General features: G+C 41.0%; 1 protein-coding gene across 1 annotated transcript; it reads right to left on the minus strand.

The window, feature by feature from the left end:
• Window positions 1–1,299: 1,299 nt before the first annotated feature.
• Window positions 1,300–22,549, minus strand: LOC114667317 (gastrula zinc finger protein XlCGF26.1-like). The gene is made up of 3 exons (XM_028822588.2): window positions 22,418–22,549; window positions 14,331–14,695; window positions 1,300–3,451 (listed from the first exon to the last, which is right to left on the minus strand). Exons 2-3 carry the CDS (start codon window positions 14,656–14,658, stop codon window positions 2,148–2,150), a joined length of 1,632 nt encoding a protein of 543 aa, XP_028678421.1. The 5' UTR covers window positions 14,659–14,695; window positions 22,418–22,549; the 3' UTR covers window positions 1,300–2,147.
• Window positions 22,550–22,552: the final 3 nt, after the last annotated feature.

Here is a 22,552-nt window from a genome sequence, read left to right on the forward strand (position 1 = left end):
CAAAAAACATCATCAAGGACAGCTCCCACCCTGGCTCTGATCTGTTTGACCTGTTGCCCTCAGGGAGGCACTACAGGTGCATCACAACAAGGACAAACAGACTCAACAACAGTTTTTTCCCAAAAGCCATAACCATTCTAAACTCACACATGCACTGACTACACAGTCTAACCCCCCAACCCCTGGACTTCCTTCATTCCATCAACTGTGCAATATCCAATATCTAAATGGTACTGAATAATAACTGTGTAATATATGTATACTGTACAATATCATTACTCTCAGGGTCCAACATCCACTACTCACTGCACATGATCATCATTATTGTGCAATATTTAAATTATGTGCAGTAACCCAATAGTGCAATAGTTATTTATTCTTTCCAGTATTTAAATAATGTGCAATAACTCGATTTAGTTATTATTCTTTCCATTTGTATATAGCGTCGCAGAACTTTTTATTTTGCAACTTTTTGCACCATTTGTTTATTTACTTGTGTTCTACATACAGTATATGTCTGCACTGAAGGAGCTGCTTTTAATCTCATTGTACATGTGTATAGTGACAATAAAAGGCATTCTATTCTATTATACTCAACCTCCCCCCCCCCCCTTTAAATCTGTCAGGCAACTTGATAAGCGTACAAGAACAGGCAAATGAGAAAGGTATACATTTGTTTAATTAAATATAGTCAATATGCCCAAAATATGAGCAAACAGAGTATAGATGCTGTTAAAACAAGAATATTATGACCAAGTTCACGTTAAGCATCCAGGTGTCAGTCTGTCTGTCTTAGTCAAGCATGGCTCTTGATCCAGAGTGCTGTCTTCACAGAACAGCAGATAAGGTCTCTTCTCAAGATGGAAAGTGGCTGAGAGAGCACAACCCTCAATTTGAACTAATCCTGTGGCTTCCTCACACACCTCTTCAATCACAGCCACCATTCCAGTTGCGTGGTGTTCATGTCCTAACCGCCTGCATGACCCCAGGCTAGCGGACCTGACCAGTAAATCCCTGCTCTGCATGCAAAGGTTTTATCTGGTAAATGGACTGCTTAAATATTTATATTTTAATAATAATGATTAAAAAATACCAACATACATACTAGATATTCTTCCTTTGTAGTCCTGCACTCCATACAGCTGATCCAACATTGTTGGTCATTTGTCTCCGTCAGAGGTTTCTGGGTAATTGTGGATTAACTAAACCCAGTAGCTCTTCTTTCATTGTCCTCTAATTGTGTCATTTTAGGTTGTTCTGGGTGCTTTAGTCTCTTTTATGTCTGAGTGACTCTGTCGATTTTCTTACTGATTTTCATAATTCTGGCTGTTCTTCATGAATCATTTGAGCGATCTTTTGATTTTTTTTTTTAGAATAATCTAGACAAGAACAGGCATTAAATGTAATGATCAGGCTTCATCCCGCTGGTTTTTAATAATTTTTTTTCTTCACGTCAAAAAATTAAGACCTTGCTCTCTCTGTTCTTGGTTATATTCATATATTTAGTTATGTGCCCTGTCCCTAGTATGTGGAGTTTAATCGCTCGTCGATCGTTTAGTGCACCTGCACACACAGGATTATAAAATGGTTTGAGAACATTACAACTTTAGAAAAATTAGATAAGAACTGGCCATTCAGCCCAACAAAGCTCATCAGTCCTACCCACTTAATTCTTCTATAAAAAATGAAGTTTTAAAAGTCCCTCATCCCATCAGACTTTCAGTCTGCTGTACCCCTAATCCCTCACTTTATCTTCTCTATTACTTTTCTCTTTATTGTTAGTTGAGAACATTCCTCTTCTGGGTGATGGCTTTTCTGGTTGCATTTATTGTATTTCTGCCAATATTCCTGAGTTTGCTTCCAAATATTTCACTGTCTGCTCTTTTTTCCTGTATTTCTCCTCTTGTTGTTTGTTGTAGGTATTGAAATCCCTCTTGAAGCACTTGCTTTCTTTCTTTAAATTATTATAATTACAGCTCTTAGATCTGCTTCACTTATCTTGCTTAATTTGTTCGCAGGGATTACTTTTCTAGATTCAAGTTTTGCATGAGACCTCCTGTGATATTTTCTACTTGATTTGTTGCATAAAAGAAGCAGAGATGAGCTCCTCTTTACCGTGTCCACAGTCCTCTCATTTTCTTGCTTGCTTATGGTACGCTCGTGTGGTCTTGTCTGTTCATTATGGTGGATCCACTGTGAATTCGTTTGTGAGCCTGAAGATTGCTCCTTTGTGAAAACTGTTTGCCACATTCCGAACAACCAAATGGCTTCTCTCCAGTATGGATTCTTGTGTGTTCCATAAGACTTCTCTTCACTGAAAATTGTTTGCCACATTCGGAGCAGCGATATGGCTTCTCTCCAGTGTGTATTCTTTCATGGCTCTGAAGATTGCACTTGTGTGAAAATTGTTTGCCACATACAGAACAGCAGTATGGCCTTTCTCCCGTATGAACTCTTTTGTGCTTCTGGAGACTGCTCCTTTGCAAAAACTGCTTTCCACATTCAGAACAGCAATATGGCTTCTCTCCTGTATGGATTCTTTTGTGGTCCTGAAGGTTGCTTCTTTGAGAAAAATGCTTGCCACATTCGGAACAGCTATATGGCTTCTCTCCGGAGTGAAGTCTTGTGTGGGTGTGAAGACTGGCGATTCGTGTGAATCGTTGTCCACACTCAGAACAGCAATATGGCTTCTCTCCAGTGTGTGTTCTTTTGTGGTTCTGAAGACTACTGACTGCTGAAAACTGTTTGCCACATTCAGCACAAGAATACGGCTTCTCTCCAGTGTGAATTGTTTTGTGGTTCTGAAGACGGCTCCTTCTTGAGAACTGTTTGCCACAATCAGAGCAGGAGTACAGATTTTCTCCTGTGTGAAGTCTAGTGTGTCTCCGAAGAGCACTCTTATCAGAGAATCGTTTGTCACAATGCGAACAGCAGTATGGCTTCTCTCCAGTATGAACTCTGGTGTGGATATGAAGACTGGTGATTTGGGAGAATCGCTTTCCACATTCAGCACAGCAATATGTCTCCCCTCCCGTGTGACTTTTAGTGTGGTACCGAAGAGAACCCCTGTCACGAAATTGTTTGCCACATTCAGAACAGGAATATGGCTTCTCTCCAGTGTGAGTTCTTGTGTGTACCTTAAGGCTGCTCTTCACTGAAAACTGTTTGCCACATTCCAAACAGCGATATGGCTTCTCTCCAGTATGAATCCTTATGTGCTTCTTAAGACTGCTACTTTCTGAAAACTGTTTGCCACATTCAGAGCAGCAATACGGCTTCTCTCCGGTGTGTATTTTATTGTGTCCATGAAGAGCACTCCTGCGACAGAATCGTTTGCCACATTCAGAACAGCTGTACGGCTTCTCTCCAGTGTGAATTCTTGTGTGAATCCGCAGCTTTCTTAAATGAGAAAATCGTTTGCCACATTCAGAACAGCAGTGAGGTTTGTCTCCTGTATGAAGTTGAAAGGAAAAAAACAAAAAGCTTATTTTTAATATGCTGCCTTATTATTTACATTAGTCACGTCACCAAGTAAATACTTGATGAAATTATTAAAAAGCTTCTCAAAACAGAAGCAATTTTAAAAATGTTTGTGGGAAACACACTCATCTTGATAAATTTCCCTTCTCTATTACCACTTCTCACCACATGAGTACAACTAGTGCAGCTAAGAAGTTTAAAGGGTAAACAAAAGTGACCACATGGGATAAAACCAACCGTCAAGATTGTTGGTCACATTTTGATGGCTGAATTAAAGAACTGAATCATAATTTACCATTATAGTCATAAAATATTATTCAAAACTATATGTTGCTCATCTTAATCAATTAAGAAAAATGTTATAATCTCTAGTTGTCTTGATGCAGAAGAGCATTTTACTTATAAAACAGAGGGCCAGGCTAAGCATGTGAAATTCACCTTTAATAACTAGTTGTGCCTCAACATTTGTCTACAATTACACTAAAGCCACTGAAACAGAAAATGTACAGGTGCATCTCAATAAATTAGAATATCATTGAAAAGTTTATTTATTTCAGTAATTCAATTCAAAAGTGAAACTCATATTTTACAGATTCACTACACACAGAGTGATATATTTCAAGCATTTATTTCTGTTCATTTTGCTGATTATGGCCTACAGGTAATGAAAACTCAAAATTCAGTTTCTCAGAGAATTAGAATATTGTGAAAAAGTTCAATATTGTAGACTCGTGGTGTCCCACTCCACTCAGCTAATTAACCCAAAAAACCTGTGAAGGGGTCCTGAGCCTTGAAATGGTCTCTCAGTCTGGTTCAGTAGGCCACACAATCAGACTGCTCACTTGACAGTTGTCCAGAAGACCGTCACTGAGACCCTCCACAAGGAGGGGAAGCTGGGTGTTCACAGAGTGCTGTATCCAAGAATATTAATGGAAAGTTGAGTGGAAGGAAAACATGTGACAGCAGAAAAAGGTGCACAAGAAACAGGGATAACCACAGCCTTGAGAGGATAATGAAGCACAGCCCATTGAAGAATTTGGTGGAGATTCCCAAGGAGTGGACTGCAGCTGGAGTCAGTTTTTCAGTCCCAATAAAATGAGAAATAACACCTGGCTATTAAAACTTGGTATTATAAAAATTCTTGTGAACATACTTCTGTTCATATATTGTTAGAACTTTGACAATGTTACCAACACTGGGTTGAAAGTACATTGGGGTGGGGAAGCCATTTCAGGTACAGTGGAACCTCTGGTCACGAACGTCTCTGAACATGTACAAATCAGTTTACGACCAAAAAGTTTGCCGAACTTTTGCATCTGTTCACGACCACACACTTGGGTGACGAACAAGCCAGTTTCCCTTCCGGTTCGTACATGCCGATGATTTCCGCACGTGTTCAGTCTCTCCCTGTGCATCGTTCTCGGTCAGACGTGCGTGCATTCGCTGTGACCTCTTTGTGCTCTATTTTGTGTGCTTTTGCATTAATTTTGCAATTAACCATGGCCTCTAAGCAAGTGAAGAGTGGTAGTGTTGGTGAGAAGAAAGGTTTGAAGAAAATTGAAATCGAATTAAAGAAAGAAATTATTGAAAAGTATGAGCGTGGTGTTTGCGTTACTGATCCTGCCGCCGAGTACAAGAAGTCAAAATCGTAGCTAAAGCAGAAAGAGGCCATTAAAGCAGCTGGTGTTGCAAAAGGAGTTACAGTGTTAACCAGGCAGAGGCCTCAAGTGCTGGAAGAGGTGGGCTAGTGTGGCTGAACGAAAAGCAACTTTCAGGGGATAGCGTAAGCGAGGCGATGTTATGCCAGAAAGCCAGGAAGATTCATGGCGATTTGCTGTAAAACTATCCTCCTACGAGTGGCTAGTTCTTCCTCTTCACTTCCTTCACGCCAGAACTCGACTCATGCAAGGTTAGTTTTCTTGGTTGTTTATGGTTAGTTTTTGTATAAATTAAAGATTTTTCAAACTTTCATTTTTTTCCCTGTGCTTAAAACTCATTAAAAAAAAGTGTTTACAGTGAGCGGTTCGTAAGGCTATTAAGCGTGAACTTGCAATGTTAGTTTTCTCTGTTGTTCAAGATTTTCTCAGTGTTATTCAATGTTTTTACATTAGTTTACTATTACACTGTATATATATGTATGTATGTATTACACTGTATATATATGTATATATATATGTATATATGTGTGTATATATATATATATATATATATATATATATATGGTTGCAATAGTTTACTGTCAAATAAATGCAAAGAGTACACGACACGTGTTTCGCCCTCATTCTGGGCTCATCAGGTGTACATACTCCACTGCACTCCCTCTCGGGAATCGAACCTCGGACGTCAGCGTCAGAGGCGATGCCCCTAACGTTGCGCCACGGTGTGTGGTTCGGCGCAACGTTAGGGGCATCGCCTCTGACGCTGACGTCCGAGGTTCGATTCCCGAGAGGGAGTGCAGTGGAGTATGTACACCTGATGAGCCCAGAATGAGGGCGAAACACGTGTCGTGTACTCTTTGCATTTATTTGACAGTAAACTATTGCAACCATTCTATGATCTGCTCTTCACAAACTGAGGGCACCGTGGCGGATGTTAGCAGATTGCTGGCCAACCACAAAGCGTTACCTGGTAGGTAACCACCCACACTAACAGATTGTGACACAGACTTCGAATGCCGTGAATATTATATATATATATATATATATATATATATACATACACATATACATACACATATATAATATATGTGTATGTATATATATACAGTATATATATAATATATATGTGTATGTATATATATATACAGTATATATATATATATATATATATATATATATATATATATATATATAATATATATGTGTATGTATATATATATACAGTATATATATATATATATATATATATATGACAGCAACACTCATAACAATGACAACACAATTACATTGACAATCATGTTACGTTATTTTAAAAATGTTTCCTTTACTTTTTCATAACCTCTTTAACACACTATTTCTCCGCTGCGAAGCGCGGGTATTTTGCTAGTATACCAGTAACAGTTTGTTAAGGATTTGTTTTTTTGTGAAGCTGCCTTCACTCGAGTGATCACTTCGAGCTGACTTGCTGGCTAACTATAAGCGTTACCTGGTAGGTAACCACCCATACAATCAGATTGTGAATCAGACTACGAACGCCGTGAATGTAATTACCCCGATCTACATGCTGTCAAATAAACGAACCACACGCCTTGGCGCAATTTTAGGGGCTTCACCTCTAGCGCTGACGTCCGAGGTTTGATTCCCGTAAGGGAGTGAAGTGAGTGGGTGGTTACCTACCAGGTAACGCTTATGGTTGGCCAGCAAGTCAGGTAACATCAGCCACGGTGCCTTCAGTCGTGAGAAGCAGATCATAGAATGGATGAAAATAGTTTACTGTCAAATAATGCAAAGAGTACGCGACACGTCTTTCCCCCTTATTCTTGGCTCATCAGGCGTACAGACTCACTGCACTTGCTTACGGTAATCGAACCTCGGATGTCAGCGCTAGAGGGGCTTCGCAGCGGTGAAGTATTGCTTTTAAATTTTAATTAAGAAGAAAAGAAAACCTTTTTAAATTAAGTATTAAAAAGAGGTGTAACGATATTGACAATAAGCTACGCAAACCCACCAAGACATGCAATCGTTTAAATCAAGGCACGAGTCGAAAAACACCATCACATAATATTAGTTAACGATTAACACATTTCTATATGTATTGTAAGCATACAATACAACTGATAATATGTTGCGCTTATTTATCTGGTGTACTGACATTTTTGCGCGTTTAACGGCTGAAATCTAACGTGGTTTGTGCCCTTCAGAATGAAAAGAGTTTGCATTTACCTTTTTAATAAAAGGCGAGCTTTTAAGCCTGAGAAATCACCCCGTAAATGCACACGTTTAATTGCACATGTTAATATGTATGCTTACACAGTATTAAAAGACACTCAACAATTACACAGTATTAAAAGACAGTCAACAATTAACGTCATTTACCTTCGTTCCCGCGTTTGACTTGTGCTGTAAATCTCTTCCTCGTTCTCAGTTCACGTGATTACGTAGGAGGCGTAATACGTGATGACGCAACACGTGACTCCGCCTCCTCCATTAGAGTATATGGACAAAAAACAGGTTCCAGTTATGACCATTACGCGTAGAATTTCGAAATGAAACCTGCCTAACTTTTGTAAGTAAGCTGTAAGGAATGAGCCTGCCAAATTTCAGCCTTCTACCTACACGGGAAGTTGGAGAATTAGTGATGAGTGAGTCAGTCAAACAAGTTCCAGTTATGACCATTACGTGTAGAATTTCGAAATGAAACCTGCCTAACTTTTGTAAGTAAGCTGTAAGGAATGAGCCTGCCAAATTTCAGCCTTCTACCTACACGGGAAGTTGGAGAATTAGTGATGAGTCAGTCAGTCAGTCAGTCAGTCAGTCAGTGAGGGCTTTGCCTTTTATTAGTATAGATTAACTATTTTTGTGCTTAAAAATCTTTAAAAAAAAAAAAAATTACATACAGTTCGTACGGTCTGGAACGGATTCATTGTATTTACATACAATCCTATGGGGGAAATTAGTTTGGGTCGCAACCAAATCGTGTTGCGCCCAGAGTTTTGGAACGAATTACGGTTGTGACCTGAGGTTCCACTGTACTATGATGTGCTGAAACCATCCGTTGAAGCACTTGACGGTGTTGTGTGATATGCCGCCCCCCCCCCCCCCCCCCCTTCAACTTGCAGTCGTTTGAACTCCATCGATTGCTGTATGTGAGTCATCAGTGAACTTAAAATGGTAAAAATGGGTCCCGATGCCACAGAGGTTGAGAAACACTGCAAGATTTCAAGATTTCCCAAACAGAAAAATAAACAAAATGCTGGCAGCATCAAAAGAACTGCCACCAGATATATAATACTGATCTATATGCCTTGGAGGGCACAGCGTGGCGTGGCTAATTGTGCATGCAGATTGGCTATGTGCCCAGCACCGATTTCAAAACAAACCTTAAAGAAGCCCTTACTTACTCTCACCTTCTAGCCAGAGCTCCTTGCAGTTGCAGTGGTCTTCACTACCGAGGTCTTAAAACACCATCTATTGGGAGCAAATGTCCTTGACACTCAGCGTAGTGCAGAAGAAGCCCCTTAATCTGCAGGTGAACTCATTCTGAACAGAGGATTTCACGGCCCGTTTGGGTCATCTGCCTAAACCAACTGAGGACCAAGAGGAGATCAGTGGACAGCGCAGCATCTCTCTCTACCAAATGTCCAGGACATGTGGGATCAGAGCACACAACACAACACAAGTAAAGCGGATCACTGATCTCTAGCCCAGGGTACTCTGGTGTGGTGTGTTACAGACAAATCATGGCTGCCACAGCAGTCTAATAACAGTTCAAAACTGGAGTTCATTCCTCACAATTACGCTCCTCCAGGTATCTCTGTTCTTTCAAGCGATTGTTAAATTATCCCAGTAGTCTCAGACAGATAGTAGACGGTACCCTTTAAAGCACAGAATCCAAGCACCTAAAAAGACTGAATACTTTGGCTGGCAAGCATACACACAAAATTGTGAAAACTGAAATTTCATTCTAGAGCCAGTGCGGTGTGTATGGGCCAGTCTCGCTACATCTAGCTGGCATACTTTAGCCTCCTGCATGACCTCCTGCTCCCAACCTACTCAGAGAAGTACCATTCTATACACCAAGAGGAAGTTTTCAGCACCAAGGTCTACTACACCTCAATCTTTCGCACTCTCGCTAACACCTGACTGGAAGTGCATCGCCATCCTCATCATTCACCTAGCAGGTGGCAGACCCACATTGCTGCACTATGTGTCGTTGCCAGCTCATGCTTAACTCTTTGCAGGCTGAATATTTTCTCAGCGGATGGCAGGACTGTCCAGCAGAGCAGCTGCCGGCCACCTGAGATAAAGGTGGATCTGGCGAGAGAGCAAAGTGAATGCACAAAGCAAAATTCTCCATAGCCAATGTTTTGCATATCATTGCTGAATCAGACTCTTGACGTATCACGCTCCAATTGTGAGGCAAGTGATCTGGGGAATGAAAATGAAAGTGACGTACCGGCATCAGCTGATTGTAGCGCTGAATGTGTTCGTGTAGCAGTCGGCAGCAGTGTGAACACACTAGTCGACACCCGCCCTGAAAGAGTTAACTGGTCTGAGTGGGCCACCTGCTCGTCAGACGCTCACAAGTCATTAATACTCCCAGGCCTGCTTTTGACGTGGGTTCCAGTTTTTCCCGTTCCTAGTGAGGTTCTTTTTGATTGAACTGAAAGTATCGTGAGAGCCATTCATGTTCTGTCCTTGGTCTGGCACCCCCTTCTCTTAAGACTAACCTGACAACATTGCTCTGAGGATCAGAGGAGGCACACAAGCCCTCCCTAGCACACCATTCCAATGAGGAGTAAATGCAGAGGTAACACCACATGAAGTGTTTATCTCATTGCTCTGGAAATAAGGATTGACAATTTACAAGAACTAGTGTGGGGGAAATCGGATTTTCCCTATATGGCACACTTATAAGTAATAAACAACTGAACTGTCATTTTCATATTAATTCATCTATGATGCAGTTTTCTCCCTTAATTATATCCTTGTAATATTGACTACTTACAACAAGCAGGGCAGACGCAGCACCAAAATCTGCAAAGCTGCAGCTACACAAGGGTCCGAGCCACGACGGAGCCCACCAGCAAATAACTTACATAACAAAGATACACACAGTCACTGCAGAAAGTTACAATGACAGGAATTCCCCAAGTTAGAAAAGTTTTGCTTTTTACATGGAATTCCTTTTAAGCAATGTTTTCAAGTCCCATGGCATGTACCAAATACCAAAATACAAATTAATCTTCACAATTACAAGAATCAATGTGGCATTCCAGCAGAATGTTACTGTTTATCTGGGTACAACATGGCGCCGTTTTCATTTGGCCAGATGGGCACAGTGCAGTGAACTGGTCTTGTTTGGGCACAGTTACCTGCACAGGGTTATTCTCACTCAGTTCAGAAACGCAACAAAAGAGACAGAAGGATGGGCCAGAAAAAGAATGTGAAGAACCTCTTCATGTTTTCTCTACTCCGTCACTTTCTCAACCCCCCACAACATTTAGCAGTCTGTTATTGTACGGCGAGTGCAATTTCAATGCCGTTGTCTTTTTATCCCACTTATCTTTATTATACAGCGACTGTTTTGTCCTTTATTCTTTAAGAGTACAAATACTGTGCATATAAGCAATGTGTGTGCTGTTTATTTTTGAAAATTCAAATGTATGCTGTGTAATACAATACATAGGTACAAAAAAGCATAATGAGAGCTGTTAGTGAGACATTAATGAAGGGAAAAAGGACACTTCACATGGGGATAGATAGATAGATAGATAGATAGATAGATAGATAGATAGATAGATAGATAGATAGATAGATAGATAGATAGATAGATAGATAGATAGATAGATAGATAGATAGATAGATAGATAGATAGATAGATAGATAGAATTGAAGAGCACATAGATGGATGGGGGCATCACGGTGGCGCAGTGGGTAGAGCTGCTGCCTCGCAGTTGGGAGACCTGGGGACCCGGGTTCGCTTCCCGGGTCCTCCCTGCGTGGAGTTTGCATGTTCTCCCCATGTCTGTGTGGGTTTCCTCCGGGCGCTCCGGTTACCTCCCACAGTCCAAAGACATGCAGGTTAGGTGGATTGGCCTTTTTAAATTTGGCCCTAGTGTGTGCTTGGTGTGTTTGTGTGTGTCCTGCAGTGGGTTAGCACCCTGCCCGGGATTGGTTCCTGCCTTGTGCCCTGTGTTGGCTAGGATTGGCTCCAGCAGACCCCCGTGACCCTGTGTTCGGATTCAGTGGGTTGGATAATGGATGGAAGGATAGATGGATCTTCAATTCTATCTATCCATCTATCCATCTTCATTTCTATCTAGCCATCTATGTGCTCTTCAATTCTATCTATCTATCCATCCATTCATCCATTATCCAACCCGCTATATCCCAGCCAACACAGGGCACAAGGCAGGAAACAAACTCCAGGCAGGGTGCCAGCCCACCGCAGTTTATCCATCTATATGTGCTCTTCAATTCTATCTATCCATCTATACAGTGCATCCGGAAAGTATTCACAGCGCATCACTTTTTCCACATTTTGTTATGTTACAGCCTTATTCCAAAATGGATTAAATTCATTTTTTTCCTCAGAATTCTGCACACACAACACCCCATAATGACAACGTGAAAAAAGTTTACTTGAGGTTTTTGCAAATTTATTAAAAATAAAAAAACTGAGAAATCTCATGTACATAAGTATTCACAGCCTTTGCCATGAAGTTCGAAATTTAGCTCACGTGCATCCTGTTTCCCCTGATCATCCTGGAGATGTTTCTGCAGCTTAATTGGAGTCCACCTGTGGTAAATTCAGTTGACTGGACATGATTTGGAAAGGCACACACCTGTCTGTATAAGGTCCCACAGTTGACAGTTCATGTCAGAGCACAAACCAAGCATGAAGTCAAAGGAATTGTCTGTAGATCTCCGAGACAGAATTGTCTCGAGGCACATATCTGGGGAAGGTTACAGAAAAATTTCTGCTGCTTTGAAGGTCCCAATGAGCACAGTGGCCTCCATCTTCTGTAAGTGGAAGAAGTTCAAAACCACCAGGACTCTTCCTAGAGCTGGCGGGCCATCTAAACTGAGCGATCGGGGGAGAAGTGCCTTAGTCAGGGAGGTGACCAAGAACCCGATGGTTACTCTGTCAGAGCTCCAGAGGTCCTCTGTGGAGAGAGGAGAACCTTCCAGAAGGACAACCATCTCTGCAGCAATCCACCAATCAGGCCTGTATGGTAGAGTGGCCAGACGGAAGCCACTCCTTAGTAAAAGGCACATGGCAGCCCGCCTGGAGTTTGCCAAAAGGCACCTGAAGGACTCTCAGATCATGAGAAATAAATTCTCTGGTCTGATGAGACAAAGATTGAACTCTTTGGTGTGAATGCCAGGCGTCAGGTTTGGAGGAAACCAGGTACCGCTCATCACCAGGCCAATACCATCCCTACAGTGAAGCATGGTGGTGGCAGCATCATGCTGTGGGGATGTTTTTCAGCGGCAGGAACTGGGAGACTAGTCAGGATAAAGGGAAAGATGACTGCAGCAATGTACAGAGACATCCTGGATGAAAACCTGCTCCAGAGCGCTCTTGACCTCAGACTGGGGCAACGGTTCATCTTTCAGCAGGACAACGACCCTAAGCACACAGCCAAGATATCAAAGGTGTGGCTTCAGGACAACTCTGTGAATGTCCTTGAGTGGCCCAGCCAGAGCTCAGACTTGAATCCGATTGAACATCTCTGGACAGATCTTAAAATGGCTGTGCACCGACGCTTCCCATCCAACCTGATGGAGCTTGAGAGGTGCTGCAAAGAGGAATGGGCGAAACTGGCCAAGGATAGGTGTGCCAAGCTTGTGGCATCATATTCAAAAAGACTTGAGGCTGTAATTGCTGCCAAAGGTGCATCGACAAAGTATTGAGCAAAGGCTGTGAATACTTATGTACATGGGATTTCTCAGTTTTCTTAATTTTAATAAATTTGCAAAAACCTCAAGTAAACCTTTTTCACGTTGTCCTTATGGGGTGTTGTGTGTAGAATTCTGAGGAAAAAAATGAATTCAATCCATTTTGGAATAAGGCTGTAACATAACAAAATGTGGAAAAAGTGATGTGCTGTGAATACTTTCTGGATGCACTGTATATATGCACAGATGCCAGAGGCCACAAGCAAGCCGTACACAGTACAACCGCCGCCCTCTTCGTTTGGTAATGTAGATCTCCAAGCCCGGATCCGCCGCCATGGTCACTTCAGCGCGCGAATCCGCCGCCATCAGCAAACGACTTCTAGCTAACGACACAGCCATAGAAAAACAAAAACGAGACCACATGGATAAAAACAATGAATGCAGGCGCCTACAACACGCTACTGAAACACCAGAACAAGATGAGTCACGGCTCCAAAAAGAAACCGCTTTAATACAAATATAATTATTTAATTAAATGAAAAATTTCCCAGAATGCACCCACCCTCCATGATTTTTCTTCCCTCCAAATATCAGAGGGAACAGAAAGTGATTGCCATTCTTGGATTTGCGATTCTTTCGAGAATCCTGGGTTTGCTGGTTTTTACATAACACTCTTCATGAACTACAGGCTCACAACTACTGTATACTGCATTACCAATTGATGATTAAACCATAAAACTTTTTTTGACTGTTTTTGCTTTTGTATATGAAACCATTTTACTCCTGGTTTAACTTTATATTAAAATCACAGAAAAAAGCAAAATTAACTTCAACGGTTAACAAACAGATCAAGGCACTTTCCTTTATATTGGTAATAGAGATATGGACAGTTGTCAATGGAGAAGAGGAAAACAAAAACTCCCATCAACAGCTTTAATGAAGGAGATCAAACTCTGGAGGGTCTATGGTCAGTATGAAGAGACAAAGTTGAAGTTCTGATGATCGCCTACCTTTACCTAGCACTATGGGACATTATTCAATATCATAAATACATAGTAGACAGTCTAATAAGCAGCAGCGTCAATCCTTTCACTGCTTTTTTTCTTTTTACGCAATTCTTTCACTGTTGAATGTCAGGCTTTCAGAATTCCTGGCATGACCACTTTCCGTCACTAAAATAAAACCCCACTACATTTTTAAGTTTTACATAAAAAGTACAAGACTGTTGGCCTTTTAGTTTCATACTATCAACCTTAAAACGTAAATGTACAAATATTTTATACTTACTTATTTCAGACCAATATGAAGGTGATGGTTGATTTTCTAGAGTTCTAACAGATGAGGTTTCCTCAGCGCTCTGTGTGTCAGATGGTAGCAATTCAGACTTCACCTTGAGGACACCATTCTTTGTGATTTTGCATTTCTGTGTCTCATTGCTGACAGACATCTCCTCGGCCTCCTCTTTAATGCCCACAGTTACCAGTTCATAATCCTCACTCTTAATGCCTAGACTCTCCTGGTTAGGGTGGACAGTCTTCCATTCATAGTCATCACTCTTAATATTTATCTCCATGGTGTTTATGTCAGCCTCACACATCTCCTCTTTCACATCCATCTTGGCATTACAGTAAATGGCAGCTGCTTCTTCCTTGCTGTTGAAAGAACAGAATTTAATTCCATCAAATCTACTAAAGCCTAGTTACAGTTTAAGTCAGACAGTTTAGAGAAACCAAACTATATCAGGTTCACATTAATTTATCACTCTTCGTATCACATTTTAAGGTTTAAAACAAACTTAGTAAGTGTGCAGTGAAGGCACAACAGGCCTAAAGAGGACCGTCTCGCTCAGTTGTGGTCCACCAGTATTCACTACTTGGCCTACATGTATCGTGTTTAATACTAAAAGTGCTGAATGGCAGGACAACAGATTTGCTTCATATATTAGTTTAAAGAAAAATGTGCTTGTTTAATTTTTAAGAGAACTAAATGTAAACAAAGTAGTAACGTGGGGCAAATATATTAAAAGTTGCAGTGTGAAAATCAAGTAATCCTTATTTTAGATGGCATCCTCAATTAAAGGCAATTATATCACTGCAGACACTGTTTCTTACCATGTATGACCCGTACACTTGTTGGACAAGATGAGCGATAACCTATCTATTATATAAAAAAATAACTCAACACGACAAGACTTTTTTAGGAGATGAGACTTTTTGGAAAAGATTTTTTCAAGTCCTGTGAGACAAGAATATTGCCATGAGCTCCTCTCAACCATTTTCAAACAAGACCACGGTCCTCTCACCTCTCATTCGTGTGAATGCTTTTGTCAGACACAGTTCCTGCGCTCTCAGCTCTTTATAAATGTTAATGTTTTCCTCACTTTAAGTTCCCAATTAAAGAAGACGTATTATGTCCAAATCTTATTGAAGAATTTCATCATGAAGGGTTATCGACAGAAGAAATGAGTACATGGGCAATCCTAGCACCAAGTCAAATGAATTAACGCCAAAACTGTCGATCGGTAACACGGCAAATTGGTTGAATGCGTATCAATAGACTACACTGAAACAGTTGGTGGTGATGGTGTGGAAGATGAAAACAACAGCTTACAACATCCAGTAGAATATCTACAACCGTTAACACCATACAGTCTTCCACTGCACGAACTACTGTAAGAAAGGAGGATGTACAGTAATCCCTCACTATATCGTGCTTCGACTTTCGCAGATTTTATATGTAAGCATATTTAAATATATATCGCAAATTTCTCACTGGTTCGCGGTTTTCTGCGGACAATGGGTCTTTTAATTTCTGGTACATGCGTCCTCAGTTGGTTTTTCCAGTTGATTTCATACAAGGGGCACTATTGGCGGATGGCGGAGAAGCTACCCAATCAGAGCATGCATTACTTATTAAATAAAACTCCTCAAATATTGTGAGCAGGGGGGCTGTTTGCACCCCTAGAGGATACGGACGCTCCTCAAAAAAAACGCTGAAAGATTACCTTCACATTGCTCCCTCCCTACTTGCGGATGCTTTGTCCGGCGGTGCTTCGCATACTTAAAAGCCAAACAGCCCTATTGATTTGTTTGCTTTTCTCTCTCTCTCTGACATTCTCTGCTCCTGACGCGCACTCCTTTGAAGAGGAAGATATGTTTGCATTCTATTAATTGTGAGACGGAACTGTCATCTCTGTCTTGTTATAGAACATGTTTAAAAACTTTTGTAAAAGAGACAAATGTTTGTTTGCAGTGTTTGAATAAAGTTCCTGTCTCTCTACAACCTCCTGTGCAAATCTGTGACCCAAGTGTGACAATATAAAAATAAACATATGGTTTCTACTTCGCAGATTTTCACCTTTCGCGGGGGGGTTCTGGAACGCAACCCCCGTGATCAAGGAGGGATCACTGTATCCATGAAAGGTAATGTAGTACATCTTCAGGGGATAACATTAGACGCCAAAGGAGTTATTGATATACCATTCGTATTAAAACGTTAACAGTTTCCCGTTAGAATAACTTTTGCAAAGACAATTAACAAATCACAGAGACAAACATTTGAAAAAGTCATTTTATCTAACAGAGAGAAAGAAACAAAATTCAATCACAGGTAGTTATACGTTGCGTTGATGCAAATGTAAATGTACATGAAAAATTAAAAATTGGTTTAAATTGTTCATCCGCATCCCCATAAGCGAGCGGCAAAACCACAAAGAGGCGAGCGTGTAGCGCAGGCCCGGGGGTTGGTGAGCGAAGCGAGCAGGGGGTAAAGCTCCCTAGTAATTTTAAAAGGAAAAGTCACTTCATCTGGACTTTTTCTTACAATGAGAATTTCAGTTTAAAAACACTGCACACATATTAGCTGTTTAATAAAATGCCACAGCAGGCTTTGAGTTTGAGGTAAGTGATGCTTGTATGTTATGTACAGGGGATACAAAATAGACTGGACTCCTATCTTTTTCATTCTGCTGTGCTACCAGTCAAAGACAAGTTAAAGTCTAAGTAATCAACGTAGACCTCAGTGTTACCGTTAGCAGTGCATCATTCAATGCATATATGTCTCTGTTACATGCAATTTGTTATGGGATTTATAAAAAAAAGTGTTAATGTTTGTGATGCACCCTCTGTTGGAATCAAAACTGCAATGCATTTTAAAACTAAAATGTTTGTGTTGTGCTCTCTTTTGGAATAACAGACACAGAGCAAACGGACGGACACACCTTTTACTAAGGTGGATTTTTGAATGTTTTCTGCAGGATTTTCTTCTGAGATTTTAAGAAAAGAATTCAAAGTAAGGTCATTTTGAGAATGTCTACTTTAGCTCTGAGAAACACTATATAATTCTTGGTAGGTTTTAACTGACACAAGATGACGCCCTCCATAAGGATACCATTATTCATATAGTTTGATTTACAAGTGATAGGATTCTTTTAAAAAAAACACTATGTAAATTGCTTTAAGGCTTTTCAATCTCATTTGCAATTTAATAGTATTGGTGTTCCACATTATGTCCTAATGTTTTTCTTTTTTTATTCCAATATAAAATACTTTATGCCTGATATTTGTTATATTAATGTTTTTTTTATATTCTTGAAATATGCAAAGCATTTAATAAAAATACATTTAAGAAAGCACCCTGTGTCTTGTACAAATACTCATTTTGTGTAACTGGAAGAATCAAAAAACACCTTTCTCCTGATTCTACAGAAAAACAGCTTATCGTAAATTGGAAAAAAGAAACTGTCTCTCCATTGAGCTGTTAATGAATTTTCTTGAATTAAACAAGAATTCATTAACATAACCGAAAAACAAATTGCTGTGTGTTCAGTGGATTAATGTATTATTTCATCTGTTATTTAGTATTAGTTTAACCTTGTAATAATGATACATTTTATTTATATAGCACCTTTTAAGTACAAAAAGAAAGGGTTAGCAGCTTTCCCAAGAAGAAAAGTAATAACAGACAAACTAAAATATTACAATGGTCAAGTCAAGTCACGTCGGGGAGCATGCACTGGTACAACGTGTTGCCACAGCCACCATATGGCGAAACAACTCAGGATCCCGGTTGGCAACCCCCCAGGCAGACACGCGGTCCAGTCCCACCCTCTGGAAATGACCCTCTATCAGCTGCAGCCAGGTGTTATGTGGGCGACCCCTTGGCCTCGTCAAGCCACTCGGGTCCCCAACAATGAGGATCTTATGAGCTGGATCACCCTCAGGGAATTGCTCCACATGGCCGTAGTGCCGTAACTGACTCTCCCTCACAATGCAGGTAATGTGCCTCATTAGGAACTCCATGAACAACACAGAGTTAAATCAGCAGTACCCAAAGATTTTCCAGAGAGACGCAGTACCAAAGGAGTCCAGTCTTCGTCTCAGGTCACTGGATAGCGTCCATATATCGCAACCATATAGCAAGACAGGAAGCACCAGGACTCTAAAGACTTGGACCTTCGTCCTTTTGTGTAGATATCGGGAGTGCCACACACCCCTTTCCAGCGACCTCATGACCCCCATGCTCTCCCAATCCATCTACTGATTAAAACTGTATCATTATATATTGCTTCTCCAGGATGGCATTATATATATATATGTATATATATATAGATATAGTTATATAGATAGATATATAGATATATAGATAGATAAAGTTTATTGATCCCAGGGGGAAATTCACATTCTCCAGCAGCAGCATACTGATACAAAAAACAATATTCATTAAAGAGTAATAAAACGCAGGTAAAAACAGACAATAACTTTTTATAGTGTTAATGTTTACCTAAAGCCCGAGCCCCCCCCCCCCCCCAAGTGGAATTGAAGAGTCGCATAATTTGGGGGAGGAACGATCTCCTCAGTCTGTCAGTGGAGCAGGACAGTGACAGCAGTCTGTCGCTGAAACTGCTCCTCTGTCTGGAGATGATCCTGTTTAGTGGGTGCAGTGGATTCTCCATGATTGACATGAGCCTGCTCAGCGCCCGTTGCTCTGCCACAGATGTCAAACTGTCCAGCTCCGTGCCTACAATAGAGCCTGCCTTCCTCACCAGTTTGTCCAGGCGTGAGGCGTCTTTCCTCTTAATGCTGCCTCCCCAGCACACCACCGCATAGAAGAGGGCGCTCACCACAACAGTCTGATAGAACATCTGCAGCATCTTATTGCAGATGTTGAAGGACGCCAGCCTTCTAAGGAAGTATAACCGGCTCTGTCCTTTCTTACACAGAGCATCAGTATTGGCAGTCCAGTCTAATTTATCATCCAGCTGCACTATTTACTTCTAGTTAGTTCTAAGGAGCCTCTGTAAAAAGCCCAATTTTCCCCTAGGGACAAGCATTTATTCAAAAAAGAAATACCAAAACACAGCAACAAAGCTCGTTTCTTTTATAAAAAGCCTCACACAAGTGCTATCATTCACCATGGTGACTGGTGCTGTTTGGAATATGTAGATTATTATTGCTCAAAAAAATTTAAGTTGCACTTTTTCATCTGAGTATGGTATCAAGTCAGTGAAACTTCTGGGCTATTGATCTGGTCAGTTAAGTAGCAGAGGGGCTTGTTCATCAGTTTCAGCTGCTTTGGTGCACTAGAGGGGCAACAATAAGACAACCCCCCAAAACAGGAATGGATGGTTTAATAGGTGGAGGGCACTGACATTTTTCCATTCTCATCTTTTCTGACTGTTTGTTTTGTCACTCGTTTTGCATTTGGCTCTAGTCAGTGTCACTACTGGTAGCATAAGGAGGCGATACCTGGACCCTACAGAGTTTGGTGGCACAGGTAGTCCAACTTCTCCAGGATGGCAGGCACATCAATACGTGCCATTGCCAGAAGGTTTGCCGTGTCTCCCAGCACAGTCTCAAGGGCATAGAGATTCCAGGAGACAGGCAGTTACTCTAGGAGGGCTGGACAGGGCCCCTCATAGAAGGTCCTTAACCCATCAGCAGGACCCACCGGTATCTGCTCCTTTGGGCAAGGAGGAACAGCATGACTAATACCAGAGCCTACAAAATGACCTCCATCAGGCCACTGGTGTGAATGTCTCTGACCAAACAATCACAAACAGACTTCATGAGGGTGGCCTGAGGGCCCGACGTCCTCTAGTGGGCCCTGTGGAGCTCGATTTGCCATAGAATACCAGAATTGGCAAGTCCACCACTGGTGCCCTGTGCTTTTCACAGATGAGAGCAGCACAAAATCAAAACAACTGACTTTTTTCATGCCATGTTACTGTCTAATGTTGCTGGTAGAAGTAGGCTGCATGTGTTTTCTTTGTCTTTTATAGGTTTTTTGGAAATATGATGGCTGTTCCACCATCTTCCTATCACAAGTGAATCTTTGACTGAACTGTATGTCTGCAGGCATTTCTCACTCTTAAATTTAAAGGAAAATAGATGCTTGTTGTGTGTAGAATTGCCTCATCTTCAAACTCATAGAAGTGAGCAATCCCTCAAGTAGACCTATTGAAGGAATATACAGCACAGGATAAATATTAAACCAACAGTGGTGTGTCTGGAGGCTCTGAAGTACAAATGGTACTCGACAACATCCAGTGAGTCACATAGAGACAGCAATAAATGACAAGTCACGTGGGATACTGAGAAATTCAGGCAGACAGTCCTTCAGACTCCAGTTATCTGTCAGTCAGTTCGTGTAACTGAAGTCAATAAAAAAAAAAACACACATTCATAAGCTGACACTGCAAAACTTGGATCACTTACCTTTTGCATCTGGGAGAAGATATGCATTCTAAAAATGGCTTCCTCAACAGTAATAGCCCACCATCTCAGTAAGTGAGTAAGAGTCACAAGGTGCATGGTGACTTGACTTTTTTTTAATCTGCTGCAGATTAGGAATTTGACATTTTTTTGCATAACCCAATTTACTCTCCAGGTAGTTGGGGGGCGAGCGCAGGGTCAGCTATTGTAAAGTACAGCATCAATTGCAGGTGAAGGACCTTGCTCAAAGGCCCAACTGAGTAGCATTCTTTCTGTCACTGCCAGGATTCAAACTGGCAACCTTTGAATTACTAGCCCAGACCCTTTAGCCACAGAGCTACCACTTAAGTCTCTGTTACTTTTTTTTTTTGTTGTTCTTTATTTCACCTTATACAATTTCTTGTATTAGGAATTTGTTAGTTTTCGCATACCCCTTGGGGTCAGAGCGCAGGGTCAGCCATTGTACAGCGCTCCTGGAGCAATTACAGGTTAAGGGTCTTGATCAAGGGCCCAGCAGAGTAGGATCTCTTTTGGCAGTGATGGGGATTCGAACCGACAACCTTCTGGATGCCAACACAAATCTTTAGCCTCAGAGCCACCACTCCACCCTATACTGCGTTACTGTGGGTTAAGCCACCAACAATTAGCAAAAGAGTAGAAACACTTCCAGTTGTGAAAGCAACAGAATGTATCAAAACATAAGTTTCCTTTTACACTTTCATTTAAAAAACTGAAATAAGCGTTTTTTTTTTATTTTGATATTTGAAAATAGCCTAACTTTAACAATACTGAATACAGACATAATTTGATGACAATGATACTTTTCATATCTCAAAGCAAAAGGACTGCAGCTGCACAAAACCAGGGTGGATTATTATCTCCAAATGTTCTTGTACCAGGAGCTGGCATCGCTCATGTGAGGGTTACACTGGTATATTTGCAACAGTATAACACCTAAACATGCCTATACTTCGCATAGGGGCCTGAATAAGCCCATTCATACTTGGAACACCTCAAAAGATAAAGATTGTGGGAATGTATAACTGAGTGGGAATGTAAATGACAGACACTGCTCCAATTGGAATAGGTTTTGATCAGTTAAATATTTCACTTATGTATCAACACGAGTCCATTTTTCTTATTCTCTAGATTGTCATTTGAGCAGACAAAAACACCATTTTAATAAATGAAAAAAGAGGACTGTGACAGCATTAACTTGGGTTTGATTGATATCTTAAGGCACACCTCCAAGTATAAATATTTGAGACTCACATCAGAGCATCAGCAACACTAACCTGACCGATCTTTTTATAAGACGTATGGAAAGATTGTTGGCCTTCAGAACAGCATGATTTTTTTTTTTGCATGGATTCTAGAAGATACAGGATATATTGTTCAGAAAACTTTTACCATTTCAAAAAATAAATGTATTGTGCAACTGGTGCAAACAGGACGGCAAGCAACTCGGTGGTTGAAAGGAGACCTGAAAAATTCAAGCGGAGACACGTAGGGCAACGTGCAAAAAGAGACATGTGGACTCACCGGGCACTTCAGAAAGAAAAGAGCGAACGGGCAAGCAATGGAGGCGTATGTCCCGCTCGGTTCGGTTGGCACAGAACTCCCTTACCCTAAAAGTAAAGAGCTCGAACTCCACTCACTTACCCTTGTTTCTGTCTGTGATTTGATCTTCCGTAAAGCCACCAGATTCTCTACTCGATGTTCAGTTCCGTGTTCTCACCCTCTGGGGAAGTTGTTGAGAAGTCTCATCGTCTTTTAGCAAATCGTCACGTGGATTAC

Source organism: Erpetoichthys calabaricus, chromosome 1 (assembly GCF_900747795.2).
Source record: "Erpetoichthys calabaricus chromosome 1, fErpCal1.3, whole genome shotgun sequence".
NCBI classification, from domain to species: domain Eukaryota; kingdom Metazoa; phylum Chordata; class Cladistia; order Polypteriformes; family Polypteridae; genus Erpetoichthys; species Erpetoichthys calabaricus.